The 20198-nt window shown below is 37.7% G+C and overlaps 1 protein-coding gene and 1 pseudogene across 1 annotated transcript in view; both read right to left on the minus strand.

The window, feature by feature from the left end:
• Positions 1-584: 584 nt before the first annotated feature.
• KPNA3 (karyopherin subunit alpha 3) overlaps positions 585-20198 on the minus strand; it is a 60120-nt gene continuing 40506 nt past the window's right edge. Inside the window, exons 10-16 of the mRNA XM_006140531.3 lie at positions 11447-11578; positions 10531-10659; positions 5189-5293; positions 5020-5091; positions 4719-4881; positions 3664-3758; positions 585-2500 (exon numbers count right to left, since the gene is read on the minus strand). Of these exons, the coding sequence (XP_006140593.1) occupies positions 2402-2500; positions 3664-3758; positions 4719-4881; positions 5020-5091; positions 5189-5293; positions 10531-10659; positions 11447-11578 (795 nt within the window). The 3' untranslated portion in view covers positions 585-2401. The remainder of the gene's footprint in view (positions 2501-3663; positions 3759-4718; positions 4882-5019; positions 5092-5188; positions 5294-10530; positions 10660-11446; positions 11579-20198) is intronic.
• The window catches only part of LOC102481452 (splicing factor 3A subunit 3-like), a 4863-nt pseudogene continuing 3776 nt past the window's right edge, over positions 19112-20198 (minus strand).

Here is a 20198-nt window from a genome sequence, read left to right on the forward strand (position 1 = left end):
CATATACAAAATTAGGAACACATTTAGATGCCTCTTTTGAAAGAACGTTTTAGTCTTTTTGAACTGAGTTAAAAAAAAAATGCAATTTTTAAACACTGTTTTGAAAACTTAAAAGTGCAGCAATATACTTAGTTTCCATTATCTATGAAATGGTGCAATTCCAATTCAAAACTGGTAAGGTCACAACAAATTGAATCAAGCAAATGCATTCGTATGTCTGCACTACTTGATGCTAATGTTCATTTAAATGTTAGTTTGCACTTAAAACACAAGAGGAATAGGAATCTTCACAGTAGAGGCCCAATTTTAATCTTAATGTGTGCAAAATTTTAAAAAGGTAACTGTCAGTTAAGTATGGAGAGTCCAGAAGAAACAAAACTGGAAGGGGTACAATTTACAATATAAGAAGATTTGGACTTCAAGGGTTTCACCGAAGTTTGTGACCTTAATTAGCTTTGACCTTGTTATTCTTACTATTAGTGAACACCACGCAGTTTCAAAAATTTAGACTATAGTGTCCGAACAGGATGCAGTTACCATATGAAGCTTTAACTCAAAATTTGGATAAAGAAAAAAAGGCACAATGAACTTCAACTCAATTTTATGTGCACAAGAGTTGAAAAATCTGAGCCACCTTAAAGAGAAATTGATTCTAAAATTTATAAAACCTATAAATAATCAGAGGCCAAACCACTATATTAAAACAGATTCTCTAGCAAGTAAAAATCTTGCAGTTTAAACATACGCTTGTATCCACTTTAGATACAAGACAAAACTCACTCTTTAAAGTGGCTCCACCTTGGCAGATACATATATTTGTAATGAATGCACACCTGCTATGTGTTGTTTATCAGTGAAAACACCCCAGCGGATTCACGAAGCTCTGATGGCATCTGTCTCATCTTCATCACAGTAAATACACCCCCCATCAGATAACTAAATTAGTTTAGGTTTTCTATCCCTTCACATCAATGCATTGGGAAATTATACCCAGTGAACAAGAGCAACAAAACCATTTCTGTGACAGCACAAATTATTTAGTTTAAAAAACTGTCGGATTTATATTCTTTCATTTATAACTGGGTCAAGACAATTTACCAAAAGCAGTGACTCTACATAGTAAGACCAGATTTGCAGCATTACTTAAAGATCACTGCAAATCAGGTTCATGTTAAATAACTGCAGATTATTCCTCTCCACAGATCCCCATCTGATCTTTTAAAATGTGAAGATGCTTTTAAAGTTAGGATCTGAATTAATTTGCCCAATACTCAAAGAACGAAGTCTTATGACACTTCTAAATAGTTGCTGGTTTGTTGCCAACCACATTATCAAAAGCACTGGTTACTAAGTAAAAAATATTTTAAGACTAAATTACAGTAAACATGAAAGCTCCACAGTTTAAACCCAATATAAATCAACCATATCCAATTATCAAATTAAAACAAAGAAATTAACTCCTGAAAGCTGAAAGCAAGATTTTTTTCACACATCACCAATGGGTATTTTAGACCTTTGCGGTTTTTGTCTTTTTGCTTTTTTTTCCTTTATAGTCAGGGACTCTTGCTTTCAACTTAAGCAGAAGTTCAAGTCCGTAGCAGGTTGCAGCTCAGGTAAAATACCATGCACAGCATTTGATTACTTCAAAACAGCAGGAACACACAGGCTGAAGTGAGTGGTCAAATAGGGCTTGCTGTTCTCAAAAAATAGGTATAATGGTGAAAGCATTACCATCCACATCTAAAGTTCTTCCTCCAACCCTGGCTTCTGAGGCAGATAATAAACACATCAATTACTGGTAGATGAAGTAAAGTTTTTGAAAACTTATCTGTTTAATCAATAACCAAGTTTCTTGTTTTTAAGTTACTTTTTGTGTGTCAGTTCCACCAATGAAGATCATTTGGCTTGTACTTTAAAATCTATTCTTCCACATAAAGAATATGAAAATATGTTTGTGGAGGACAATGATGGAGGCTCAGATCATACTGCACCTCTTTAGTCTTCCAACATGTATATGCATCATACCAAAGTGTCTTGATCCACAGCGCACCATTTTCCAAAGAAGTATCAGTGGGCAGCTGACATGCCACCCCATGGGATATTCTAAACTGGAGACTGCAGTTGTCGGCGTGTGGCACCAGGGAACAGGGAAAAATAGGGCAGTTGAGATTGTTAAGGAAAATTCTAAAACAGTTCAGGAAATCATGCATATGCATTTACAGTCCATGTGATAGTGACTTTTGGCAACTGCAAAGTGACTGAGACATGGCTTGCTTTAGAAGCATCGAAACGAAGAGGCATGTGTGTTTTGGAGCCTTTTGTCGCTGTTGTTCTTGTCATTTGGTAGCCATCTGGTGGTGCTTCATATTGAATGTGGGAAAGATGCTGCACTTGATTGAACTTAAAAATTAAATTCTTTTGTTTGAAGGTTGGCTGTTGGGTCAAAATTGTAAGTACCTCCTTGTGTTGCTTCAGGAATGAGGCTAGGATCTTCATCAATCTATAAAAAGCAAGAAGAAAAACACTTATAATACTGTCCATTATGGTGTAAGCAGAATTGACTTTTTAACCTCTTAAAATTCTGTGTAAATACTTTAATAATCTAAAAATATTTGGGTAAGTCAGTAATAATTTTATTAAAAAATTTAATAGTTTAGGGCCAGCAGGTGGCATGGTGGTTAAGGCACTGGACTCCCACACATGACCGACCACAGTTTAAGTCCCAGACCTTGTAGCTTCCTTTTTCACTTTCTCTTTCTCTCTCTGTAGCAAATTTTTAAAAATAATAAGGATAAATAAATTTAAATAATTATTTTTAAAAAAATAATTTAGGGACCAGCAGTTAGTGTCATGGCTATGTTGCTGGACTCCCACGTAGTCAACCCTGGTTCGCGACCCAGACCTGGTGGCTTAAAACTCACGCCGGGCACGTGTGCATACGTGCCCAAGATCCCGAGAGGAGAATGGAGGAGAAGGGATTGCGGTGTTACCATCCCCCCTGGGGGGTGATTTCTCGCTTTCTGTCTCTCTGTCTCTCTCTCTGTCTGTCTGGCGAGCGCACGCGCCCTATAGCAAAAAAAACCTCTCAAAAAAAATTTTTTTAAATAAATTTTATTTATATTTTGATTTGACCAGAGAAGGGGAGGGGGAAAGGGAGAGAGAGGGAGAAAGGAGGAGGGAGGGAGGAAGAGAGAGAGAGAGAGAAAGTGAGAAACCAGGCCACCAGGTATTGAACTCAAACCACAGTCTGCCATGTGGGTATGGGAGTCCAGCGCCTTTAACCACCACACCATCTGCCAGCCCCTAAAGGTAAATAATTCTTAAAAAAAAATTTTTAAAGGAAATTTAATAATTAAAATTCAATACACATTTAAAAACTGACTCTTAAGTCCTTGTATCCATAGATTTATTTAACCTAACATTTCTATAATTACTATTTCTTCCCAGGTAATAGATTACAAATGCAACAGTTTTTACAATTTTACCTTAAAATGAAATTTTAGACAAAGTATTTAAGAGAAATGATTAACAGAGTACCTAACAGAAAAATAATATAAATTTAAGTTGTATTAATAAAAGAGAAGCTTAGTAAATTCACATCACACGTAGATTTTCATTTATGTACAGATACACCACACTGTAATATCTATAATATCTACTTACATCATCACCAGAGAAATACTGATCTATGATTTCAAATGCTAATTTATATATATCTTCATTTTCATGTTGCTGCAAAACTTCAATTTTCTCCAAACCTGATAAAAATAATAGAAAATAGACAACAAAATGTAAAAACTAAAACATGGCTTACTGTAAAGTTTAGGCACTTTAGTACATACTGAACAGGTACTTTTAATGAATTTCATTATATTGCCAGATAAATAATAATGTAATACTTGAAATCACAGTTGTTATTAAAATTTCAAAGTAACTGCTGTAGTAATAACTTTGGTACTCATGTATGGCAATCCTAAAACCACTGTAACTGAAAGGACTGAAATAAAGTATCTAGATAAACCAGAAATCATTAAAACTTTTCCAATAACATAGAATAGTATTTCCCAGAGTGAGGTCGATAGAATCATATGATAATAGCTGGAACATGAAAAACATTGCATCTCTGTTGAGGAGTTTGAGAAATGCTAAACTAAACAAAGCTTTTATCAGGGCAGTGACTGTTTAAGACTTTTTAATTTGCTCTCAGGCACTGTGACCTGAAGAGGACTATTAGTGTCTCCTAAAAAGCATCTACCTCTAGGAAGGTACAGAATGACTTGATAACCAGTTTTTGGAAAATATAAACTAATTTTTTGGTAAATCCTCCTGGAATGCTAATACAGTGAATAAACAGGAACAAAGGGGCTAGACAATGGCACAGTAGTAAAATGCTGCACTCTACAAGGCTGAAGGTTCCAGGTTCTTGTCCGGAGACCTCCCTGGGTACACCAGGCACAGATGTCCCATGATCCAGGGCTGTCTGAAGCTGAGGGTGGACTGCAGTGTCCGGACACTGTGGGGGTTCTGTCATTCCCACTTATGAAATAAATAAATAAATAAATAAATAAATAAACTTCCAAAAAAGGGAAGGGGTAGTAGGAACAAACTCTGATCCTTAAACAATGTGTCCTAATCATTTTCTTTCTAATAAATTGACTTTAAAACTAGGGTTTGAGTCCCAGTGCCCAACTCTTGTTCTTAAATCAACCTGCTCTTACCTCCACATTCTTCTATTATCTCCGCTATTGTGCTTGCTTCATCCCCAGCCATTATCAGGATGTTTTTGAGACCATCTAGCACCACCTGTACCACTTGAGAATCTTTTACTGACAGTAAATTACAGAATGGTGGTATGACATTCTGCTGTACAAGGTACTCAACCTAGACAACAGAAGAAGTATTTTAATTCATGTAGTTATCTTTTCGCCAATAAGAACAGAGCTTAAAAACATAAGAAAATAGTGCATTTTCCAACTTTCCAATATTAACAGTGACAGTTAACAGTTTTTTCAAACTCACCTGATCTTTTCTGCCACTTATCGTTAAGTTGCTAATTGCCCAAGCAGCTTCTTTTTGTGTTCCAAAGTCCCCCTGAAGGTTAAAAAATAAATCATAGAATTAATTCTTTATCCAAAAAATCTTGGTTAAAAGAGATGAACAGACATGATGAATTTGTAACATGACTGACCTTAGCAAGCTGATGGATAATCATAGGGATTAATCCAGCATCTATTACTGCTTGAACTTGTTGCTGGTTGCCTGCTGTTATGTTGGACAGGAACCATACTGCTTCCTATAATTGAACAAAATATAGGGTACATTTATTTGACAAATGTTCTCTTTAGTGCTTATATTTTTTATTTTAACGTATTTTATATGTACAACAAAATAACCTGAGTTGTGTTAAAGAGACAACACCTAAAAAGTGTTAGGTATATATAAAATCTCACATTTTAAACAACATATGGGAAAATTTCCATACATAATACTAAGGCCCCATTAACCTGGCGCTTACCCAGTCAATAATACATAAGTCCACTATAAGTTAAGGCATTATCCTAGGCAATGGTGCTACAGCAGTGAACAAAACAGTTATCTTTCTTTTTCAAATGGCTATACGGTGCATGCACTCGACAGAGAGAAAGAGACAGAAAAAGGGAAAGTGAGAAACCCCCTGGGGGGGGGTGTGTGCTCATGCCACAGTCCCTTCTCCTCCATTCTCCTCTTGGGACACATGCATGCACATACACCCAGTGTTTTTCAAGCCACCAGGTCTGGGGCATAAACTGCATAGTTGGCCATGTGGGATCCAGTTGTCTTAAGCACCACACCACTGGCTGGCACCAGATAGCTATCTTTCTTCAATGGAGCTTGTATTTCTGTGCACTGGCTCCCAATAAAAGAGAGTCAAAAATAAACAGAAGACTGAACTTCTGAATACTTGTCAAAAGCTATTTCTAGGGACCGGCAGATGGCATGATGGTTATGTTGCTAGACTCCCACATAGGGGTTTGAGTCTCGGACCCAGTGGCTTAAAACTTAAGCCAGGTGCCTGTGCGTGTGCACCTAAGATCCCGAGAGGAGAACAGAGAAGGGACTGCAATGTGGCCGTACCCCTTGTGGGTAATTTCTTCCTTTCTCTCTGGAGAGTGCACACACCCTATAGCAAAAATCTGTATTAAAAACAAAAATCAAATCAAAACAAAAACTATTATTGTTTTAAAAACATTCACTCAAGGGGCCGGCAAGTCGCATGGTAGTTAAAGGTGCTGGACTCCCACATGGCCGACCACGATTCAAGTCTCGGACCTGGTGGCTTGCTTTCTCACTTCTTCTCTCTCTCTGTCTCTCTCTCTGATCAAACTGGAAGATGATAATGATAATAATAATAAAATTAAATAAAAAGAATTCTTAAAAAAAAAAAAAAAACATTCACTCAAAAGACATTCAAGAATTTCCATAGAAATTAAGCATCTAACTCCTCTAAGATGTATCTATATAACATAAATGTTATTCCAGCTTTAAAAAGTTCTTAAGTCATAAACAGAGTTAGTGTAATATCAGTGTCAAATATACATCTTCTTTCTCCACAATTAAAATAATTAATTTGTAAGTTTATTTTGCCATTCAACTGGGGTAAAATTAGCCTCTACCTCCAGGTCTTGTAATGCTTTCAAGATGCAAATAGAAACCCAAGGTAAAAATTCTTTATAAGCAACCACCTGCTTGCTGAAACTGAGTAGGTATCTATAAGAATTTTTTCCCCCTCCACGATACCTTCACTTAAGAGTACATCACACCAGAGGTCAGAACCTCTCTCTCTCCACTTCTGTCTGGTGTCTTCGCTTCTCAGTTCCAATTATAAAAATGAAATTCTGATTCATAGAATAGACAAGTTCTAAAAACACGCTATGTGAAATAAGCCGGACATAAAGACTTAAGTGCATATTAAACACCTAATAGTAAATTTGTATAAAAAGTTTGACATCTTCTATAATGTTTAGAAAAGATATCAGTCACTTGTGGCAGATCTTATAAGCATTTTCACCTATTTGCTCACTAATGACTGTTGATACTGCTCAAGCTACTGAAATAAAAACAGGCTGTCTAGAAATGTTTTTTATTCTATGATCAGGGCAGCACTTACAGGAAGCAACTGAAAGTTGAAACAGGTGCCTGTGGTCCTAGCTTACTGGGAGGCTGGCACAGGAACATAAAATGATATGTAAGACCTGGTCAAAAACATCTACCTCTCTCTGTTTCTCTCTCCCCAATCCCACCACAAGAAGGGAAAAAAAAAAAAAAAAAGTCAGGTGTGTTTGGGAGTGTATGCCCAAAATACTGAAAGGAGAATATAGGAGATGGGACTGTGGCATGGCCATCCCTGGGGGATGATCTCTCACTTTTCCCCTCTCTCTCTTTCAGTGAGTGTACATGACTTATAGCAAAAACGTTTTTTGGGGGGAAGAGGTTTTTTGCTATAGGATGCTTGCATTCGCCAGAAAGACAGAGAGACAGAAAGTGAGAAATCATCCCCCATGGGGAATGGCCACGCCGCAATCCCTTCTCCTCTATTCTCCTCTCGGGGTCTTGGGCACGCACACACACACACACACACCCGGCATGAGTTTAAGTCACTGGTTCCAGGACTCAAACTACATGGGAACCCAGCGACACAGCCATGAAGCTGACTGCTGGTGCCTGGCAAAAACTTAAAAAGAAATTTGAGGTGATTTAAAACAATTATCTTTTTTTTTTTTTTGGAGAGAGAGAGAGAGAGAGAAGGTTTTTTTGCTTTAGGGCATGTGCATTCAGTGGAGAGACAGAAAGCAAGAAATCACCCCCCAAGGGAAAAATGGCCACACAGCAATCACTTCTCCTCCATTCTTCTCATGGGATTTTGGGCACACATGCACATGTGTCCAGCTGGAGTCTGAAGCTGCTGGGTCTGGGACTTAAACTGTGGTTGACTAGGTAGAGTCCAGTGACGTAACCATTACGCCATCTGTTGGCCCCTAAAACAATTATCCTCTTAACAGCAGTGAAGAAAAACACAAATAAGCAGCAACAGAAACAGACAGCCAGTTACAAATAGGGTGTACAAAGAGTCAGAAATATAATGCTGAGGACATATATGCCTTACCTTATTGATCTTCTCTTTTGGATGTGATAAGAGATTTGGGAAGTGTGACAGGACATCACAATTGAGAACAACCTGGGTTTGCTCGTCAGTGCCGGTCACTATATTGCCAACTGCTCTGAGTGCTGCTGTCTGGAGTAAGAATAAAATGTTTTCTTTATTTGTTTATGATGAAACAGATTCTATTATTTTTCATATCTCCTGAGAAAATGTAAAAATGCAAGGCTTGAAAAATTAACATACTTCATCCTTATATAAAGCATTAAGTAGACTAAGAGCAATTCTAAACAATAGGATCTTGTGAAAAGAACAAACTTTATGGAAAAATTGTTGGAAAAAAGGTTCAAAAATTAAAAGAAAATTAAGACAAAAAACATGAAGTCCCATTTTTTAAACAATTGCATTTAGCCGCTGCTAAACTGGCATTAGAGAGATTTTCAAAATGCCTGGAATGGGCACAAACTCCCACTAAGAAAGTCAGATTGGCAAATTTAGGATGAACAAAGCTATTGGTCAGCTACCTTTAATTAGAGTGAGAAGATGGGAAGTACAGTTATCTTGGAGGAAAAAAAGGAGTCTTCAAATAAGTCAGGGGCTCTAGATAGATGAGGAGAGGCAGATTTTAAAGCTATACAAAGAACTGACAAGATCCTGTGATGGAATGACAAATAAAGGGAGGAAATAAAATTTCCATTGAAAAGGGATACAGGAAGAGAAACAGATTGGTGGGAAAAGATGATTCATTTCATGTTTGACTGGTTGAACTGACAATGGAATGCTTCAAGTTCTTAGAGGGTATGTCTAAAGGGTGAAGAACTGAGCATATGGGTCTGAAACTCAGCAATTTGGATGAAATAAACTTGGAAATCAATAAAAACCAGGCTCAGTTCCAGAGAAGAAAAATGCAAAAAGTACTTACTTGAACTTTTACCTCTTGGTGGCTCAGAAGGGGCACAAGAAATGGCACAACCCCTGAATCAATAACCATCTGTATTTGCTCGTTACCTCCATCTGTCAAGTATGACAGAGCCCACACAGTGTCTACAAGAATCTACAGGATGTAAAAAGAGAATAACCATTTTATATATTTGTTTGAATGCTTAATATACATAATATACCTCAGAAGTGATAGTAAAATATTAACCACATTTTATGTTTTAGAATAGAGGCAAAAGTACTTGCTTAGACTTGATTAGTTTATTAAACAGCAGATACCTTAGCTTTCTCTCAGTGCCTGCCTCGGCTCACTCTTCACAAAAAGGAGACAGAAGTCTGAGACCACTTATATTCTAATTTCTACATTTATGTAGCAGATAGATGAATTTGAAAATAGGCAAACAAGGGGCTAGTAGGTGGTGTGGTGGTTGGGGCGTCGGACTCCCATATGGCTAATGATGGTTTGAGTCCTGGACCTGGCAGCTTGCTTTCTCATTTTCTCTCTCTCTGGAGATTGCACATGTCTTATAGTAAATTTAATAATAATAATAATAATAATAACAAAATTAAATAAGTAATTCTTAAAAAAATGAAAACTTCTGCTTATTGAATGACTCTGTTAATAGATAGGGAAGCTAGACTGGGGAAAGACATGCAATGTATACAAAGTGTTTTCAAAACACTCATGCAAAATGCCTATTATGAAAAAACTACGCATAGATTTCAAAATTTTTTTTCTGTACCAAAATAAAGTCATGCTTTAATTCCATTTTCCCACAAACTTTTTCAAGTCCTATCACACATTTGACAATAGACTTGTTTCCAGGGTATGTAAAGAACTTGTATAATTCAATAGAAGATAATCAAAAAGCAATTTAAAAACTGGGTCAAAAGACTTGAACAGACACTTTACAAATTAATCCACATAAATAGCAATAAACCAAATTTAAAAACTTGTCGACACGATCAATCGTTAGAGAAATGCAAACCAAACAGTTTGCTTTGCAATTAGTGGTGTCAGAATTTGGTTTCATGGACGCCCAAGTGCATCATCCTACTTTGGTTATGAAACTTTGGAGAGAGAGAGAGAGAGAAGGTTTTTTTGCTTTAGGGCATGTGCATTCAGTGGAGAGACAGAAAGCAAGAAATCACCCCCCAAGGGAAAAATGGCCACACAGCAATCACTTCTCCTCCATTCTTCTCATGGGATTTTGGGCACACATGCACATGTGTCCAGCTGGAGTCTGAAGCTGCTGGGTCTGGGACTTAAACTGTGGTTGACTAGGTAGAGTCCAGTGACGTAACCATTATGCCATCTGTTGGCCCCTAAAACAATTATCCTCTTAACAGCAGTGAAGAAAAACACAAATAAGCAGCAACAGAAACAGACAGCCAGTTACAAATAGGGTGTACAAAGAGTCAGAAATATAATGCTGAGGACATATATGCCTTACCTTATTGATCTTCTCTTTTGGATGTGATAAGAGATTTGGGAAGTGTGACAGGACATCACAATTGAGAACAACCTGGGTTTGCTCGTCAGTGCCGGTCACTATATTGCCAACTGCTCTGAGTGCTGCTGTCTGGAGTAAGAATAAAATGTTTTCTTTATTTGTTTATGATGAAACAGATTCTATTATTTTTCATATCTCCTGAGAAAATGTAAAAATGCAAGGCTTGAAAAATTAACATACTTCATCCTTATATAAAGCATTAAGTAGACTAAGAGCAATTCTAAACAATAGGATCTTGTGAAAAGAACAAACTTTATGGAAAAATTGTTGGAAAAAAGGTTCAAAAATTAAAAGAAAATTAAGACAAAAAACATGAAGTCCCATTTTTTAAACAATTGCATTTAGCCGCTGCTAAACTGGCTTTAGAGAGATTTTCAAAATGCCTGGAATGGGCACAAACTCCCACTAAGAAAGTCAGATTGGCAAATTTAGGATGAACAAAGCTATTGGTCAGCTACCTTTAATTAGAGTGAGAAGATGGGAAGTACAGTTATCTTGGAGGAAAAAAAGGAGTCTTCAAATAAGTCAGGGGCTCTAGATAGATGAGGAGAGGCAGATTTTAAAGCTATACAAAGAACTGACAAGATCCTGTGATGGAATGACAAATAAAGGGAGGAAATAAAATTTCCATTGAAAAGGGATACAGGAAGAGAAACAGATTGGTGGGAAAAGATGATTCATTTCATGTTTGACTGGTTGAACTGACAATGGAATGCTTCAAGTTCTTAGAGGGTATGTCTAAAGGGTGAAGAACTGAGCATATGGGTCTGAAACTCAGCAATTTGGATGAAATAAACTTGGAAATCAATAAAAACCAGGCTCAGTTCCAGAGAAGAAAAATGCAAAAAGTACTTACTTGAACTTTTACCTCTTGGTGGCTCAGAAGGGGCACAAGAAATGGCACAACCCCTGAATCAATAACCATCTGTATTTGCTCGTTACCTCCATCTGTCAAGTATGACAGAGCCCACACAGTGTCTACAAGAATCTACAGGATGTAAAAAGAGAATAACCATTTTATATATTTGTTTGAATGCTTAATATACATAATATACCTCAGAAGTGATAGTAAAATATTAACCACATTTTATGTTTTAGAATAGAGGCAAAAGTACTTGCTTAGACTTGATTAGTTTATTAAACAGCAGATACCTTAGCTTTCTCTCAGTGCCTGCCTCGGCTCACTCTTCACAAAAAGGAGACAGAAGTCTGAGACCACTTATATTCTAATTTCTACATTTATGTAGCAGATAGATGAATTTGAAAATAGGCAAACAAGGGGCTAGTAGGTGGTGTGGTGGTTGGGGCGTCGGACTCCCATATGGCTAATGATGGTTTGAGTCCTGGACCTGGCAGCTTGCTTTCTCATTTTCTCTCTCTCTGGAGATTGCACATGTCTTATAGTAAATTTAATAATAATAATAATAATAATAACAAAATTAAATAAGTAATTCTTAAAAAAATAAGCAAACAAGTCATTCTTTGCCTCCACAAATCAGATACCTAATAATTACATGGAAATATCTTAAATACAGAACGAGGCCAATATACCATGATGAGACCAAAAAGATCATGCATCTAATCTACTGGTTTCCAAACATGTTCAATACTAGCAATACAATTTTTCAGACTTCTAAAGTAAACAGATTTAAAAAAAAAAAAGAAAAGACTTGGCTTTTTAACATTGTTTAGAGGAAAAAATGTTTGTAAAGGCCTTTAAACATGTCTCCAACTTTCGAGTCATGCCCTATGCCCATATTAATTCTGCCAATAAAGGAAAACAAACAAACAAAAGGCTCAGCTGTAGAGACATGAGCTGCTAAGATGCTACGCTCCACAGGATGTTGACCACATGGGAGCCCTGGTGCAATGGTGTGCACTTGTAGTCCCAGTGAGTTGGGGAGGCTGAAGAAGGATTGAAGTTCAAGCCTGTCCTGCGCTACACAGTAAGACCATGTCTAAAACAGAGCCCGGTATGGTGGCACAAGCTTATAGTCCCAGCTGGTAGGCTGAGGCAGGAAGATCAAGATGTGGTAATATCCTATCTTAAAAAACAACAACGAAAACATTTTCAGAGATGTGATGACTCATTCAAGGGCAAGAGGCTTGTATGTGGCCTTCCTTGGTGCCTTCACAGAGAAATACAAGCACTAGTCATCTCAAGTGAAATTCAGAGATGCTTCCTCTTAGGATATCCAATTAAAGACATCCTGTTGTCTTAAAATAATAGCAGCCACCTAAATTTACATACTCATCAAAAAGCATATAGATAAGTAAAGAAGAAAATACACAATCACATAGAATCCATAGCTTCAGCATGACTAGGAGTCAGAAAACAGAAAAAAATTCAAATTACTTGTAAGGAGAAAAAAATTAATTTCCAGTTTTTGTTTGGATCTCCTGCCAATCTCACAGGATTGATCCTGTGAGAGATTCAGAGAAAAGGAGAGGGGAGGTCATTTTAGTGGACCAGAGATCACAGGGTTCACAAAGACTAAAACCTTTACAGAAAAATGTGCCATCTTTTTAGTAGTACATGAGCTTCAGTCATATAACTTCAATAAAAGGAGTAGAATAATAATTTGTAAGTGTTGGATGTTCTAGAAAAATCGAAACACTACAACTTCAAAAATGGGACAGAAGTTGTCTGTGAGAGTTAAGCTCATCTACCACCCCATCTTTGCAGTGAGGAGGCCTCCCTGGTGGAGGTGCCTGCAGACGTTGTTATGTGTGAGCTAAGCCTGACTACTTTCCAGTCTGGTAATAACAGGCAACAAGATTTATCAGAACTCAGTCTTATAACACCCAAAATGTAAAGACTGCAACTGAAAATAACTGAGCATATCAAGAACCAAGAAAATCTCAGAAAGAGAAAAGACAGTCAATAAATGTTGATAAGGAGATGACACAGATACTAGAATTATCTGACAAGGACTTGACAAAAGTTTTTAAATAACTATCATAAAATGCTTCAATTAACAGTTATGAACATGTTTTAAACAAAAAATAGCAAGTTACAACCAAGATAAAGAAATGATGGGAGAGAAATCTCTGAACTCAAAGACAGATCAATAGAAATAATCCACTCTGAACAAGAGAAAAAAAAAAAGAAATAAAATGAACAGTGGCTCAGAGACTTGTAGCACAATACTAACAGGTTTAACATTTGTGTCATCAGAGTCCCTAAATGGAGAGGGGCTGAAAAAAATGTTTTTGAAGAAATAATAGTGGAAAATGTCTCATGGCCTAGTGGCTTGAAAAATATACTGGGTACATGTGTGTATGTATCCTGAATCCTGACAAAGAGGAGATGAGAAGAAGGGATTGTGGCATGGCCACACCCCACAGCAGGAGCTTTCCTCCTGTCTTCTAGTGAGCACACACACCTGATATTAAAAAATAGTAATAAGAAGAAGATCCTTAAAAAGACCAAAAATCCTATGAAAAAAAAGCAGTAAATGTGAACAGTCTATTTGCAAAGATACAAATAAAAATGGCCCTAAAACAAATGTAATCATGTTCAACTCACTCACACAAGTGAAATGGGAATGAAAATTGAATGTAGTTTCTCACTTATCAGACTAGCAAAAATTTGAAATGTGATAAAATACACTTGATTGGCAAGGCTATGGAGAAAGTCTTTTTTGTATACTGCTGCCAGGAAGGCAGAATGGCACAACACCTAAAGCAGGGAATTTGCTAGAATGTAACAAAATTACAAAGGCATTTACTCTTTGACCCAATAATTCTGCTACGAACTTACCCTGAAGATGTACCTGCAATAATATGAAAATGCCTAAGAGGGGCAAAATGGTGGCATAGCAGTAAAATTCAACATTCTGTGAGGCTGATCCACATGGCAGGGTTTCTCAGTTCATGTCTGGAGACCTCCCTGAGCATGCCATGCACACATGTGCCATGATCCTGGACAGTGATCATGGGGGTAGATCGCAACATCAAGTACCTGTCCAGGATGCTGTCTCTTTCTCTCTGCCCTTTCATGAAAGAAATAAATAAAATGCACAAGGATATTCATTATTCTATTTATTGGTATTTGCAAAATTCAGGAAACAGCCCAAATGTCCATCCATGGTGATGGGTTTGAATAATCTGCCTACAAAATAGAATCCTGTGCAGAATATGTTTGTTGCCTTGCCCTGTAATATTTTAGCTTACTGATTGAAATATAATTTGGTTTTCATTACATGGACTCTACCTATTAGTAGAAAACCAGTTCTTACTAGCTATTATGAAGAGGCTTAGAATAATAAAATATTTTAAGGATTCTAAACTGAGATAAGTTCATGGTTTTCAGTGGGGTCACCATAACAATATTGCAAAGGCTGGTGGGGAAAGCAGCTGAAAGTAGGACTTAGGCCCCCTGAAAGCACAAATTCTTGTAGTCTCTCTTTAATTTTTAAAATATACTTAAACATTTCATTAATAAAAAACCTAAACATTTTGAAATTCACAGCACAAGATTATTAGGCCATTCTATATGCTTCTGTTTTCTTCTAAGTATGCGTTCCTATTTTCCATTGTCAGGCTAATAGCTGGCTCCATGTCTTTGATCCTTGGAATTTTACTTTACCTTTTCTGAGTTGCTTCTGCTGTTTTGTCCTTTCCCTTTCTACTATTCTTTTTCCTTGGTTGCCCCTTTTTCTTGATTTCTAAACTACCTAGCTATTATGGCCACTAGTAGTCAAAAAATGTACACTTTTAATTCCAGCTGTCAATCTAACAAAGGCTTCAGCAATCAGCCTACTTTAAATATTCTGTATTTGTGTGTGCTTTTCACTACTAGCAAGCATTAAGACATCACTTCAGCAGTATTTCAAATGCTTGAAGACTGCTAGACAGCTGATCTTTAGACCACACACAATGAGATACATACACACGCATGCACACATGACTAACAACCTTATTAGATCCATATTCTGAATTAATAATCTTGAAAGCTTGTATTATGTGAGCCAAAGGAAAAGCTCTATCAATAAAGATATGTTTGGCTAAAAAAGTTTCACTGATTTTTGTCACCTACAGTAAATATGCTAACGAATAATACCTATCAGGCATTACTACTGAAAACTGCTATTAGTAAGTTATTTCCTAGATTACACGTATATACAATGTCTATCTATTGAATGCTAACTTCATATATCATCAGATACAACTAGAGCCACAGTCATCAGACACAACTAGAGTTGAAGCAAGTTATAATGACATACTTATGTTTAATCTTTATACACAGCATAGGTTAACTTAGCAGGCTTTGGATACTCAAATCCTGCACACTGCCAAAGAAAGGACTGGTCCTTGACCAGATTAACTTCAGAACCCTCAGAATAGCCCCAATAACAATGTCTTTGCCCACCTGACACCTTGGATTGCACCAGATAGTTTATGCTGACAAAATGATTTATGGCTAACATCTCTGTTTATTTCCCTGGAGCCCTGGGCCATGCTGTTATCAGTGTGACCTCTGGGAAGGGGTGAAAACTGAGTAACAAAGGTCAGTCACATGGTCAGCCCATGCCATGTGACAGATCCTAACAAAAACTCTAGACACCAAGGTTTAAGAGCTCTCCTGGTTGGCAATACTTCACACATGTAATGGCTCATTAATAGGAAAATTAAACGCCATCTACACAACTCTACTAGAGAAGAGAACTGGAAGACTTGTTGACTTTAATCTGTATCCTTTTGCTACTATAAACTATAATCATGAGCATAAAAACTCTGTGTTCTGTGAGTCCTAGCAAATTAACGAACCTCAGAGTAGTCCTAGGGACTTCCTGACACATATATCACCATCATCAAGCAAGTTTCAGAACATAATCAATCTGCTACAACTAATTAATTTCATTTACATCACCAGTAAAATAGATAGATTTTTATTAGATCGTAGGTCACACTTAAAATTGCTTAGGCCTCTGAGCCCAAGACTGAACGCCTTAAATAAAAAGCGCAAGAAAACTGAATGCTTCAAAATCACTGCAATTGCAAATTGACTTTGAGCAGTACAATATGCTAGAAAGCAAGTGAGCACAAACTAAACCAATCAGTCCACATTTCTCCTGTAGTCCTCTAGGTCAACAGCTTTGCTCCCAGGGCCATGCAGGCATACGGAAGTCTCATATCTACCTCTCTTCAAACCCCAACCCAGCTTTTCCTCTGCATTCTCACTAGTCGTCATCTCATAAATTCTTACATAAAGTCTTAACTCATGCCTGCTGCGTTATACCTCCCTCGGCAGCTATTCTTATATACTGCTGTGCCTAAATCCAAGTTAGAAAGCTGGGTATTATCTTGATACCTTGTTTCTCTTCCCATATAAAATCCAGCAAATTTATCATCTAAAGCATTTCTCAACTTTCTGTTATCTTTCTATTCTTCATGTTTTAGCTCTACTACTGGCCCTAATTTTCTCTTATCCTTACCGCAAAGCACAAAGCTGCCTTCTCTACTCCAGTCTCCCCTAAAATCTACACTCCTTTTAAGGGTTGGGTTGTTGGAAAATTCATTAAGTATTTTTCTATGTTTTTCTATGAAATATCCGTCATGACTTTTCTGACGACATGAAAACATGAGCTACAATCCAACGTATAAATCTGACATTTGTTCTTTGGCTCCCTAACAGTTATATAAAAAGGATATGTGACTTTTCGCGTGGCATTCAAGATCCTATATGATCTAGAAACTGCTAAATCTCTGCCTTCTTTTTCTCCTGCTCTCTTTCATAATTTACATACTATTAGATTACTTTAGAAAGACTCCTTTGCTCGTTCTAATTCCTTCTGCTACTGTTCCAATGCAGGAAGTGCCTCAGAGCTCAGTTTTTAGGTCTGTTCAAAATACAGTCTCCTCTAGGCAATGTTATTCAACACCTAAGTACTTTCATCAATCTTGGGATCAGCAGATGGCACAATGGTTACATTCCTGGACTCCCATGTAGTAGACCTCGGTTCAAGTCCCGGACTTGAACAGCTTCAAACTCATGCCAGATGTGTGTGTGTCCATTCCCAAAATCCTGTGAGGAGAATGGAGGAGATGGGATGGCAGTGTGGTCATCCCCCCAAGGCGTGGTTTCTCACTTTCTGTCTCTCCGTCTCTCTTTGTCTCTCTGGCAAACGCATATGCCCTATAGCAAAAATCTCTCAAAAATAAATAAATACTCTCATCAATCTCTTAAATACTGATTAAGATCCCAAATCTGTACTGCTTTCTGCTTCTTGGCAACACTGTCATAGAGGAATAAGAAGCTCCAAGTTCTACTCACTCTATTAACTAACACTCAAAATTTTTCTTCCCTTAATGATTCCTATTATTACTAGTTCATATCTTTATCAGCTTCTATAACCCTATTAAAACAGTAAAACAGGTCTACTTATATTCAACTTTTCCTGCTCCAAACCCTCCACGCTTTTTCTTTCTCTCTTTTTATTTGCTATAGGACATGTGCACTCAATAGAGATAAAGTAAGGAAGAGTCCCTTAGGGAGGATAGCTAAAATGTAATCTCTTCTCCACTCTCCTCTCAGGATTTTAGGCATGCATGCACATGTGCCTAGCATGGTGTTTTCAAGCTCCTGGGTCTGGAACTTGAACCAAGCAGCTAACTGCTTTAACCACACCACCACGGCTGGCCCCTTCCATACATTTTCTAAGTTATCTATCTATTACAGATAACTATATTTGTATATAACAGATACATCCTTCCTGTATTTAAAAATCTTCAATGATTGCCCTAATAAGATAAAGCCAAAACCCTGTAACACAGGATTCAAACTGCAAATTCGCTCTTTGACAAAAAATACTGTGTTATTATCTACCTGTATTATCCAAAACCTCATAATATTTTTAAGTATGTAATTATCTTTCCTCTCATTCCTGAAATGACTTTCTCAATTTAACAAAATTCTACTCATCCTAGTTGAATCACTTTAGACAAATTACTTAACCACCTCATCCTCTTTTACCACATTTATACATAATGAAGGTGAAGATAATGACAGTACCAATCTCATAGGATTCTGGTAAGCATTAAATAAGATAATGCTTTAAAAGTATTTAAAATCATGTCTGACATACTTAAACTCTCAATAAATGCTATGAATGTTACCATCTTTGATATGTTACTACTTCCTTCTCCTGAAAATGCTCGTCTCAAATGTTACTTCCTGATTGAAAGTTTCTGACTCACCAGACAAAATGATCTGTGCTTCCATAATTTAGCACTTTGATAACTTCTCCACTGTACTCTGTTGTTTTGTGAAGGTTGTTGTTCTTCACTTTTCCACGTGCTGTGTATTTATGTGATCATGAAGAGCAAACACCGTGGACCTGGCTTTAAATCTCGCTATGGCTGTTATTCTTTATATGACATTAATCTTACTGAGTTTCAATTCCCTTATTTATAAAATAGGAGAATAAAAGTTAAAAGGGTACTGGCTAACAGAAAACTAGAGAAAGAAATTCAGCATAGCGATTTTTCTTTTCCCTGATGGAATCTTTTTAATAAAAAAAAAAACAAAGATAAAACACATCTCGACCCTGCAGTCTGCCAGCATGCCTTGTTTCTACAAGACACAGGCTAGACCTTAAGACGACGTAGCCAAGAGTCTTTAAGAGCATTTGGTTGGGAGAAATAGAAAACGCAGATCTCAGGGAAGCCCGGGAAAGCCCAGAAGCCATGCTGAGTCCACGTAACCTAGAGCAGCCCTTGTCTCTTCAGATCCGCGTACGTCGTCTTATTCACAACGTTCCCACTCGAGTCTTCGTACTCCTCCTCAGTGTCTGGCTGCCATCGTTCTGAGGTCTTCTGCAGTTTCAGCTTGGCCCATAAGGAGACGGCGTCTTTGATCTGAGTCACATTAGCAAATAAGCAGTGTTGGGGATGCCTAAGCACCTCATCCCATGAGCATGACACCATTCAGCAAAGTGCCGCTGGAAGGTCTTGGGCCCTCGGTAGGTGTAGTTGCCACAGATCTCACAGTTGTAGTTGATGTTGAGACCATGAAGCTTATACAGCCAGTAGGGAATGGGCTAAAAGAAACGAGGGAGAAATCCTATCAGTCCCGCCAGGTCTGCACCCACTTTCACATGGGGTGGGGGGCCTGCACCTACTTTGCCGTGACCCCTCACTTCCAAGGATAAGGCTCTTTTTTGTAAAATAAAAAGCAAGTCATGGGACCAGCAGTTGGCTAGGTCACTGGACTCCTGTGTAATCGACCGTGGTTAGAGTCCCGGGCCCAATGGCTTAAACTCATGCCAGGCGTGTGTGCGTGCATGCCCAAGATCCCGAGAGGAGAATGGAGGGCTTCTTCTATGTGTCATCTAATGGCATACCCAACTGCTTATTAAAGATTGGCTTCCTTGGGGCCGGCAGGTGATGTGGTAGTTAAGGCACTAGACACTCCCACATGGCTGACCACGGTTCAAGTCCCAGACCTGTCGGCTTGCTTTCTCACTTTCCCTCTCTTACCCTGTCCCATTCTGGTCAAATTAAAATAAAGAAATGAAATAAAATAATTCTTTTAAAAAATAAAAAAAGAGTGGCTTCCATGGGGCTGGCAGGTGGTGTGGTGGTTAAAGATGCTGGACTCCCAT

The sequence above is a fragment of the Tupaia chinensis genome, unplaced genomic scaffold (genome assembly GCF_000334495.1).
Source record: "Tupaia chinensis unplaced genomic scaffold, TupChi_1.0 Scaffold000037_20, whole genome shotgun sequence".
In the NCBI taxonomy this organism is placed as follows: Eukaryota; Metazoa; Chordata; class Mammalia; order Scandentia; family Tupaiidae; genus Tupaia; species Tupaia belangeri.